The 11,551-nt window shown below is 44.7% G+C and overlaps 1 protein-coding gene across 2 annotated transcripts in view; it reads left to right on the top strand.

Moving 5' to 3' along the window:
* The window catches only part of KLB (klotho beta), a 43,410-nt gene that overhangs the window by 22,697 nt on the left and 9,162 nt on the right, over nucleotides 1-11,551 (top strand). For both annotated transcript variants that reach the window (XM_023224686.3, XM_023224687.3), the window contains exons 2-3: nucleotides 5,863-6,373; nucleotides 8,656-8,924. In XM_023224686.3, the coding sequence (XP_023080454.2) occupies nucleotides 5,863-6,373; nucleotides 8,656-8,924 (780 nt within the window). The remainder of the gene's footprint in view (nucleotides 1-5,862; nucleotides 6,374-8,655; nucleotides 8,925-11,551) is intronic.

Below are 11,551 nucleotides of genomic sequence, written 5' to 3'. Positions count from 1 at the left end.
AGAAAGAAAGAAAGAAAGAAAGAAAGAAAGAAAGAAAGAAAGAAAGAAAGAAAGGAAAGAAAGAAAGAAAGAAAGAAAGAAAGAAAGAAAGAAAGAAAGAAAGAAAGAAAGAAAAGAAATGAAAAGAAATAGGTAGTCCATTCCTGGCATTAATGAAAGGCAATGATTCAAATAAATTAAAAGTTCTATGCCCAAAGTTGGCTATTGAAACATTTATGACAGGAAAAGAGAAAGAACAAAAGAACGAAGAAAAATAAATGTTTATCAAAAGAGAGAGATGACTAAGTAAATCATTATTATACTAAGATATTCTGAAAACCAAAACCAACATGGAAAAATGTTTAAAGTGATTTTATTTTTTAAATTTTTATTTATTTATTTGTTTGTTTAATTATTGCAAGATGGAGTTTTGCTCTTGTTGCCCAGGCTGAAGTGCAGTGGCAATCTCAGCTCACTGCAACCTCTGCCTCCCGAGGTTCAAGCCATTCTCCTGCCTCAGCCTCCCAAGTAGCTGTGACTACAGGTGCCCGCCACCATGCCCAGCTAATTTTTGTATTTTTGATAGAGACGGGGTCTCACCATGTTGGCCAGGCTCATCTCAAACTCCTGATCTCAGGTGATCCCGCCCACCTCCGCCTCCCGAAGTGCTGGGATTACAGGCATGAGCCATGGCCCCGGCCTTCAAGTGATTTTAGCTGGGAAATATATTTGGAAAGCCTGGGTGGGAACACAGAAATATAAACATATTTTGTTATGCTTGTGGAGTTTTAAAATAAACTTTCTTTAACTGTTGTTATTTAATAGTCTATTAAATAGCTTTAATAACAGACACTTTTACAGTACACATGAAGATATTTCAGCCAAAATGTGACCAAACTCATACACGGATTTGGAAATGGAACTTTTGATGAATGACTGAGGGTTCCTTGAATACACCGGTGTGATGTGTTCGGCTTGCTCATCTGTCTTGAACCCATCTTTCCAACAGTGTCCCGTCATGTCTTCCTCTGGCTCCTAATCCCTTCTTCATCTATTTCTGAAGTTGTGCCTGCTATCTTATTTGTTTCCTATCATCCACAGAATTTATCTGAGTCTGGACTTCCAGGGGCATCAAAAAAATGCTGCCACATTAGACTGGAGGAGGGAACAGAATGAGATACTAGGTCCTGGTTGTCTCTCAATGACATTAGGCCCTGATAGCTGGCTCCAAAAGAAAAAGAAGCTGACTTTCCCTTTAAGCTACTGAATCTAAAGAACAAAGGTTGAAGCTCCCTTAAATCAATCATTACAAAGGCAGATGGCTTTGTACAAATTAGAGGGTGACCTTGGAAAATTGTAGAATGGTTGTTGTGCAACGTTGCAGGTCCCGGGTTGCACTCCCCTACTAACCTTATTTTAATTTTCCCAACAGATCTCCTTTATGAGTGTCCAACCAAGGAACACACATAGATGGATATGGCTAACTCAATCTCGGAGCAAAACTTTTTACCTTGTTACTTAGCAAATAGGATCAAGTTATAACCAAAAGTACTGCACAGAGGACCTCCCCCACATTCTCTACACGAGAATGAAGAGGCTGTCTGCAGCCCAGAGCAAAGATAACCCTAGATACCTTGATAGCCTATGTAAATAGCAGCAAAGGTGAAAAAGACACTGTGGAACGTGAAGGTCACCTTGACAACACATCCATATGTATATCCAGAAAACCTGCATGGAAAGCTACTGCAGGGATATGTCTTCTGAGCGCTACTGTTTCTCATTCAAAGGCTGATGTAACCAAGATTTTTATCACAACTTAGGTCATCTTTCACATAATCACTGAAATTTAGTGTCTGCAAAGGCAAGACACTAATTTGTAAAGCAACAAGTTTAAGGCTCAGAATCTGGGCTACACAGGCTCAGTGCTTTCCAGTTTGCATGGAGAGATGCACAATAGGCCTGAAGGGAGGTACTGATCACTGGGTCTTCCATGGATGATAGCTCTAAGCCTACCAAGGGATTAAGTGACTTGTTAGAAAAAAGCAAAGAATGCCCTCCTTTGAATCCTAGTAATGCCTGACTGCTTTTGTTTCTAATCAGAAAAAAAAAAAAAAAAGTGGTTCTCAAGAATTTCTGTCGTGATTCTAGCCCCAGAAAAATCCAGAAAGAATAGCTGAAACCATTTAAGGTAGGGCCTGTCCCAGGCTCCTCTGTGATTCTTCCAGAAGTTGCAATCTCAGGTTGGAGACAAGGAAGGAGGCTATATTCTGAACATTTCTCTGAGAGGAATTTTTTTTTTTTTTTGGAGACAGAGTCTCACTCTGTCACCCAGGCTGGAGTGTAGTGACTCAATCTAGGCTCACTGCAACCTCTGCTTCCCTGGTTCAGGTGATTCTCCTGGCTTAGCCTCCTGAGTGGCTGGGACCACAGGCGCATGCCACCACGCCCAGCTAATTTTTGTATTTTTTTTTAGTAGAGAAGGGGTTTCACCATGTTAGCCAGGCTGGTCTCAAACTCCTGACCTCAAGTGATCTGCCCCCCTCAGCCTCCCAAAGAGCTGGGATTACAGGAGTGAGCCACTGTGCCCGGCTGGAAAGCTTTTTTTTTACCCTTGAGTCAGGGTGTCGCTCTCTCCCCCAGGCTGGAGTGCAGTGGTGCCATCTCAGCGCATCACAACCTCCACCTCCCTGGCTTAAATGATCCTCCAACCTCAGCCTCCTGAGTAGCTGGGACTACAGGCGTGCATCACCATGCCTGGCTTTTTTTTTTTTTTTTTTTGTAGATATGGGGTTTCATCATGTTGCCCAGGCTGATCTTGAATTCCTGAGCTCAAGCGATCCTCTCACCTTGGCCTCCCAAAGTGTTGGGATTACAGGTGTGAGCCACCCACCCAGCCAAGAGGAAAGCATTCTTTTGTTTTTGTTTTTTTTTTTTTGAAATGGAGTTTCACTCTTGTTGCCCAGGCTGGAGTGCAATGGCACGATCTCAGCTCACTGCATCACTGCAACCTCTGCCTCCCAGGTTCAAGCGATTCTTCCGCCTCAGCCTCCTTAGTAGCTGGGATTACAGTTATGCGCCACTATGACCAGCTAATTTTGTATTTTTAGTAGAGACGAGATTTCTCCATGTTGGTCAGGCTGCTCTGGAACTCCCCACCTCAGGTGATTTGCCCGACTGGGCCTCCAAAAGTGCTGGGATTACAGGCATGAGCCACCACGCCCGGCCTGAGGAAAGCATTCTTAAGGATCCTTGGGAATATCTGGGTGCTAAATGGTACCAGAATCTTCCAATGAAAATTGAGTAAGGACAAGTGGACAGAGGTATACCTCAAGGCATTTATTTCTCCGGAAAATCTTCCAGGAATTTATTTAAATTGTGTTTTCTTGCCTAAAGCAGGATGGCACGTTTCAGAATCCTCACCCCTTACCTCAATGCTACTTTCCCCATCTAACAGAGTTTATGGAATATTTTCAGGGTCCATAGGATCAATCTGGTTTGAATCCATTATTCATATTTGGTTGTCTTTGACCTACATAAAGGCAGTTTCAGACAGTTTATCCTGATATAAAATATCTCCAGTGAGCAAAAGAAAAGCTAAGGAACAAAACTGAAAGCAAGCTCTGTGTGCTAAAGATAACGAGTTTGTGCATTCGTTTTAGAAACTTGCAAATAGTGGAGGCCGGGGGCAGTGGTTCACACCTGTAATCCCAGCACTTTGGGAGGTTGAGGCGAGTGGATCACCTGAGGTCAGGAGTTTGAGACCAGCCTAGCGAACATGGTGGAGCCCCATCTCTACTAAAAATACAAAAATTAACCAGGCTTGGTGGTGCTCACCTGTAGTCTCAGCTACTCGGGAGGCTGAGGTGGGAGGATCACTTGAACCCGAGAGGTGGAGGTTGAGTGAGCTGAGATGGTGCCACTGCACTCCAGCCTGGGTGACAGAGCAAGACTCTGTCTCAAAGAAAACAAAACAAAACAAAACAAAACAAAACAAAACACTCGAATAGTGGAGAAATTGAGAGACCAGGGAAGAGATGTCAAGAGACAAGCAAGTCAAATGCTGTGGGGAAGAGAGTGGCTCTGACACAGATGAAGGACAATTCCACAGCTAACTGGGACACAGAAGTGGCCTTGGCATTTAACGGGCATGGAGTCCTTAATGTTTGCTCCTTCAGCTGTGGCTGTGACTGTTAACTGAGCCATGGCTTCTGGCTTCTTTTTTTTTAATTTATTTTATTTAATGACATATTTTATCGCCATTTTATGTTTCTCTTTCACATGTTTCATCCTTATTTTCCCGATAAGAAACTTTCTGAGGGTAAGTTCCTGTGCCATCTATCTCAGTCTCTCAGCCCAGGGCAAGCCAGGCATGGAAGTAAGTGCTCAGGAAGTATGTGTCATATTAAATGGACCAGAAACCCATCACGAAGCTGTATTGTAAGACAGCTCAACTGGAAATGCAAACTCCAGGAGGACCAATAATAACATCCACCTTTTGGCAGCACCTCCTGCGTGCTCTATTCTATGCTACCTATTTCGTGCATATATTAGCTCTAAATCTGACAACAACCTTATAGAGGATTTTTTTTTTTTTCTTGAGACAGAGTTTTGTTCTTGTCACCCAGGCTGGAGTGCAGTGGCACGATCTCTGCTCACTGCAACCTCCGCCTCCCAGGTTCAAGTAATTCTCCTGCCTCAGCCTCCCAAGTAGCTGGGATTACAGGTGCCTGCCACCAGGCCCAACTAAGTTTCGTATTTTTGGTACACACGGGGTTTCACCACGTTGGCCAGGCTGGTCTCGAACTTCTGACCTCAGGTGATCCGCATGCCTCGGCCTTCCAAAATGCTGGGATTACAGGCATTAGCCACTGCGCCTGGTGGATATTGTTTTTATTAACCTCATTCTACAACTGAGGATACTAAGAGATTTCAGAAGGGTTAAGTGACTTGCCTCAGGTTACACAATAAGTACGTGAACTTCAAGCCTAGGTGTGCTGACCCCAAAGCTCACACTCTTTCCACTGGTCTTCTGGTGTGGGCAGTGCCAACCACCCTTTAATAATCACAGCAATAATAGCTAAGGCTTATATAGAGCTTACTCTGTGCCAGGCATGATTCTATAGCAGTTCACACAGGTTAATTCACTCAATTCTCACAACATCCATAGGAGGTGGGCTCCATTATTATTCATTGATAGGTTCAGGGCCTGTGTTTTCCTGAACTTCTAAATTAGGACCAAAGGAAGATTCTGTAGAATGGTGAAAGATCACTGCTCTGGGTCGGGCGCGGTGGCTCACTCCTGTAATCCCAACACTTTGGGAGGCCAAGGAGGGTGGATCACCTGAGGTCAGGAGTTCCAGACCAGCCTGACCAATATGGGGAAACCCTGTCTCTACTGAAAATACAAAACTTAGTCGGGCGTCGTGGTGTGTACCTGTAATCCCAGCTACTCAGGAATCTGAGACAGGATAATTGCTTGAACCCGGGAGGCGGAGGTTGCAGTGAGCTGAGATCACACCACTACACCCTGACCTGGGTAACAGAGTGAGACTCCATCTCAAAAAAATAAAAAAAATCACTACTCTGTGTCTTCTTGTGTAGAGGAGGAAACCCTAAGAGGACCCGGGAAGGGAGCCAGGCAGAGGGGAAATAAGAGCCTAGACTAGTCTTTCTGCCAGCCTCCAGCTCTCCTGTAGTAGAAATTTTAGGTTGGAAGCACCAGGGGCATAGAGAACAGACTTTGAGGTCATCGCGGCTCCCTGGCACTTTCCCCTGAATCACTCTATGCTGCATTAATTTTATCCATGAAAAGACCATTTACCAGCCACGTTACAGCTCTTGTAAGTGAGGACAACAAAGATCAATAATATTTTCTTCTTTTAGGCTCACTCGAAAGTTTGGCATAACTACGACGCACACTTCCGCCCACGTCAGAAGGGTTGGTTATCGATCACATTGGGATCTCACTGGATCGAGCCAAACCGGTCGGAAAACACGATGGATATACTCAAATGTCAACAGTCCATGGTTTCTGTGCTTGGATGGTTTGCCAACCCTATCCATGGGGATGGCGACTATCCAGAAGGCATGAAGAAGAAGTTGCTCTCCATTCTACCCCTTTTCTCTGAAGCAGAGAAGAATGAGGTGAGAGGCACAGCTGATTTCTTTGCCTTTTCTTTTGGACCCAACAACTTCAAGCCCCTAAACACCATGGCTAAAATGGGGCAAAATGTTTCACTCGATTTAAGAGAAGCGCTGAACTGGATTAAACTGGAATACAACAACCCTCGAATCTTGATTGCTGAGAATGGCTGGTTCACAGACAGTCGTGTGAAAACAGAAGACACCACGGCCATCTACATGATGAAGAATTTCCTCAGCCAGGTGCTTCAAGGTTGGTTGTACACTTGCTTAATTTTTAAAAAATTCTAAAAACTGGCCGGGCGCGGTGGCTCAAGCCTGTAATCCCAGCACTTTGGGAGGCCGAGACGGACAGATCACGAGGTCAGGAGATCGAGACCATCCTGGCTAACACGGTGAAACCCCGTCTCTACTAAAAAAATACAAAAAAACTAGCCAGGCGAGGTGGCGGGCGCCTGTAGTCCCAGCTACTCGGGAGGCTGAGGCAGGAGAATGGCGGGAACCCGGGAGGCGGAGCTTGCAGTGAGCTGAGATCCGGCCACTGCACTCCAGCCTGGACGACAGAGCGAGACTCCGTCTCAAAAAAAAAATAAATAAATAAAATAAAAATAAAAAAATAAAAAAATAAAAATTTACAGGATATTTAAAATCACCTTTGAATATATAACTGTCATTGTTGGGCAGGTTTTTTTTGAAATGGAGTTTCTCTCTGTGCCCAGGCTGCAGTGCAGTGGCACCATCTCGGCTCACTGCAGCCTCTGCCTCTTAGGTTCAAGTGATTCTCCTGCCTCAGCCTCCTGAGTAACTGGGATTACAGGTGTCCACCACCACGCCCAGCTAATTTTTGTATTTTTACTAGAGACAGGGTCTCACCATGTTGGCCAGGCTGGTCTTGAACTCCTGACCTTAAGTGATCCATCCGCCTTAGCCTCCTAAAGTGCTGGGATTACAGGCATGAGCCACCATGCCCGGCCTGGCCTTTTGTATCATCCAATTTTTTTTTTTTTTTTTTTCCAGAGGGAGTCACTCTGTGGCCCAGGCTGGAGTGCAGTGGTGCGATCTCGGCTCACTGCAACCTCTGCCTCCTGGGTTCAAGCGATTCTCCTGCCTTAGCCTCCTGAGTAGCTGGGATTACAGGTGTCCACCACTACGCCCGGCTAAGTTTTGTATTTTTAGTAGAGACGGGGTTTCACCATGTTGGCCAGACTGGTCTCAAACTCCTGACCTCAGGTGATTCACCTGCCTCGGCCTCCCAAAGTGCCAGGATTACAGACATGAGCCACCGCACCCAGCCATTGTATTGTCCAATGTTGACAGAACTTTTTCATGTTATTCCCATGTTCTTTTTTAAATAAAAGTTTGAGAACAGAATCCTTTCAGACTAGAGCTACATCCTTAATTGGCAAGAAGATGCGTTTCACTCTTTCTAAAGGACATAGTGCGGAAAGAGGTATGCTTAAAGTTTCCTCACAGTAGTACTTTATTCTGAGATGTTGAAAGTGTTTCTTGAAATTGTGATCTTTATACTCTATTACACGAAGGCATAATGAGAAGGTCTGAAGACAAAATGAGTTGTTTCTATTGCTCCCAGTGACTTTTGGCCCCCACTTAGCCGCTCACTCCTTCTCTATCACTCAAGTAGTGACATCTACAGGTGGCTAACAGAAGCAATGGAGCAGAAGACAAGCTGAGGTTACAAAGGTTCTGTTCCCTGGGGTTGGGCTCTATTTCACTCTCATATTAAGGAAATCTCTGTGGATCTTTCTAAAATTCTGTTGCTCTCTTTAAAAGTCACAAGCCAGGAAGAAAATCCTAGGTGCCGCTGGAGAGAGCCTTCAGGGAGGGTCCTGAAGGAGAACAAGACCCTGCCACCCCAAGTTGCAGGAACAGTATGGAACCAAGCCATGCCCAGCTACAGGCCATGCACGTGGGGGCCAAGGCTGGGGTCTGCCTACACGGTCTGGGTCAAATGCCATGCTCTTGGGCAAAAGGGGTGTCCATTCCCCAGGTGTTACCATTCCACCTCCCCTTAGGGCCCTACAGCAGCTACAGACTAGAACCAGGGCCTGTTGAACATATTTCTTAGAAACTCTTAGGCTGGATAGTTTCCTAGAATTAATAGCTTATCCATAAACAAGAACCAACTCAAACTTAACATAAGAAACTCTTGGTCATAAGCAGACATATGCGTTGATCCCAAAGAGTTCTGGAAATTACCATGCCCTCTGACACAGATTTGCACACCAAGTCGCAGGAGTATTTAAGGTGTGATCCTTTAACTGTGACATTCACTTGGTCCAAGTGAATTCACTTGGTCCAAGTGGGAGTTGGGGGATCAGGAGATACCAGTCTGGATGAAAATAATTGCCACTTTTGAAGTATAAACATGAATTTTTCTATTTGATACAGCAGACCTGAAAATTAGGGGAAAGGTTCGTTTTACAATATGCTGCCCTCTGGCATGTTAGTGAAATTGTAAACACGAACTAGAATGTTTAGGCCTCTGAACATCTCTGCTTTCTTTTCTCTGTGCAGCAATAAGGTTAGATGAAATACGAGTGTTTGGTTATACTGCCTGGTCTCTCCTGGATGGCTTTGAATGGCAGGATGCTTACACCATCCGCCGAGGATTATTTTATGTGGATTTTAACAGTAAACAGAAAGAGCGGAAACCTAAGTCTTCGGCACACTACTACAAACAGATCATACGAGAAAATGGTTTTTCTTTAAAAGAGTCCACGCCGGATGTGCAGGGCCAGTTTCCCTGTGACTTCTCCTGGGGTGTCACCGAGTCTGTTCTTAAGGTAAGTGGTTACTGCCAAATTAACCATCAACTGGGGCAAACAGCACACACTATTTCATTTACTCAATGACAGCTGAGAGAGAGCTGTCAGAAAATATCAAATACCACAATTGTATGGAGGTTATGAAGGAGAGCTAGGGAAAGAGAAGGGAGAAAAAGAAGGAAATAAATGCTGAGAGCCTTTCATGGGCCAGAACTCATAATTGGTGACGGAGATGGAGAGGTGAAGAGGCTGCCCTCAAGAAGCAGACAGTCTAGAGGGAACTTACTGTCATTTCTGTGTCAGGTTTTTGTTATAATAGTAATGTCAAAATGATAGGAAATTTGTTTTTAGATTTTTGTTTTGCCAAAAGCAAATTATTAGCAGCGCCTTGTTTAATTGATTCTTGCTGTTTCACAGAGTTGGGTAATTTGCCTTCTGAGGTCTCTATATCCCAGTGGAGCCTTCCTGCACGTTTCATTCCTCACCCCATTCAGCTGTCAAAAGTCATCTCCTCCATAAGGCTTCCCTCCACTCCAAAAACCATCCTCCTATCACTTCTCTTCCTCTTTTCCTGCTTTTCTGTAGCGTACTCGCTACCACCTGACATACTATGTGCTTTCCACATTTGCCATACTTATCACCTGTTTCCCCCTACTAGAATGCAAGCTGCATAAGAGCAGAAATGTCTGAGGCTTTGATGCCTGCTATATGCCTCTCTAGGGCAGTGCCTGGCACATGGCAGGTGCTTGTTCTCTAGAACCAGGTGGATGAATGAGATCGCCTTTTAGTTTTATTATTATTTTAACTATGCTACCTGGAAATGAAGAAATCACCTTTTAGAGCCAGATGAGACCTTAAAGACCTCCCATTCCAAATCCTTCATTTTGCAGGGGAGGAAAGTGAGACCTATCAACTTGCTGAGATAACGAGCGCTGGCAGAACTGTTAACATCCCGTCTTCAAGCTTCCAGATGCACAGTCGTTTAACTGCTATGTATGCATGTTCTCTCTACTTCACCTTTTTTTTTTTTCCTGAGACAGGATCTTGCTTTGTCACCCAGGCTGGAGTGCAGTGGCACAATCACAGCTCCCTGTAGCCTCCATCTCTTGGCCTCAAGTGATCATCCCACCTCAACCTTGAGCTGGGACTCCAGGTTCACGCCACTATGCCCAGCTAATTTTTGATTTTTTGTACAGACAGTCTTACTATGTTGCCCAAACTGGTCTGGAACTCCTGGGCTCAAACAAACATCCTGCCTCAGCCTCCCAAAGTACTGGGATTACAGGTACAAGCCACTCCATCCAACCTACTTAATGGTAAAACCCTCATCTTAGAGGCAACGCAACTGAAATTTAGGGGGCGGTTACATAACTTGCCCAAGTTACGTAGGTCTGTCTTCCAACCACTATGCTTTAAGACTTCACAATACCACACTATTGCATTGTTTTTGGTTTTGTTTTTTCTTTTTGAGACAGAGTCTCGCTCTGTTGCCCAGGCTGGAGTGCAATGGTGCCATCTTGGCTCACTGCAACCTCCGCCTCCCCAGTTCAAATGATTCTCCTGCCTCAGCCTCCCAAGTAGCTGGGATTACAGGCACCTACCACCATGCCTGGCAAATTTTTCTTTTTCTTTCTTTTTTGTTTTTTTTTTGGAGACGGAGTTTCATTCTTGTTGCTCATCGCCTAGGCTGGAGTGCAATGGCAGGATCTTGGCTCACTGCTGCAACCTTCGCCTCCTGGGTTCAAGCAATTGTCCTGTCTCAGCCTCCCAAGTAGCTAGGATTACAGGCATGTGCTACCACTCCCGGCTAATTTTTGTATTATTAGTAGAGATGGGGTTTCACCACGTTGGCCAAACTGGCCTCGAACTCCTGACCTCAGGTTATCCACCCACCTTGGCCTCCCAAAATGTTGGGATTATAGACATGAGCCGCCGCGCCCAGCCAAATTTTTGTATTTTTAGTAGAAACAGGGTTTCACCAAGTTGGCCAGGCTGGTCTCAAACTCCTGACCTCAGGTGATCCACCCACCTCGGCCTCCCAAAGTGCTGGGATTACAGGCGTGAGCCACTGTGCCCGGCTTTCTCTTTTCTTTTCTTTTTTCTTTTCTTTCCTTTCCTTTCCTTTTATTTTTTCTCTTCTCTTCTCTTCTCTTCTCTTCTCTTCTCTTCTTTATTGAGACAGAGTCTCACTGTGTTGCCCAGGCTGATGTGCAGTAGTGTGATCTTGGCTCACTGCAACCTCTGCCTCCTGGATTCAAGCAATGCTGCTGCCTCAGCCTCCCAAGTAGCTGGGATTACAGGTGCCCACCACCATGCCCAGCTAATTTTTGTATTTTTAGTAGAGATGCGGTTTCACTATGTTGGCCAGGCTGGTCTTGAACTCCAGGCCTCAAGTGATCTGCCTGCCTTAGCCTCCCAAGGTGCTGGGATTACAGGAGTGAGCCACCGTGCCCAGACATGCCTGTATTCTATTAATAGAAGCATATAGAAAGACAACAAGATGTACAAGGATTGAGACCAGACAAAAGGGTTCAAACCATGAATTAGCAAAGTTCTCAGGTTATGAATCTCAACCCCTGTGGACATTTATTTATATTTATATAATTATTTATTTAATTTTTTTTTTTTTTTTTTTTTTTTTTTTT

The sequence above is a fragment of the Piliocolobus tephrosceles genome, chromosome 3 (assembly GCF_002776525.5).
Source record: "Piliocolobus tephrosceles isolate RC106 chromosome 3, ASM277652v3, whole genome shotgun sequence".
Lineage (NCBI taxonomy): Eukaryota > Metazoa > Chordata > Mammalia > Primates > Cercopithecidae > Piliocolobus > Piliocolobus tephrosceles.
The sequence above is the reverse complement of the archived record's forward strand: the minus strand, read 5'-3'. Positions and strand labels throughout refer to the sequence as shown.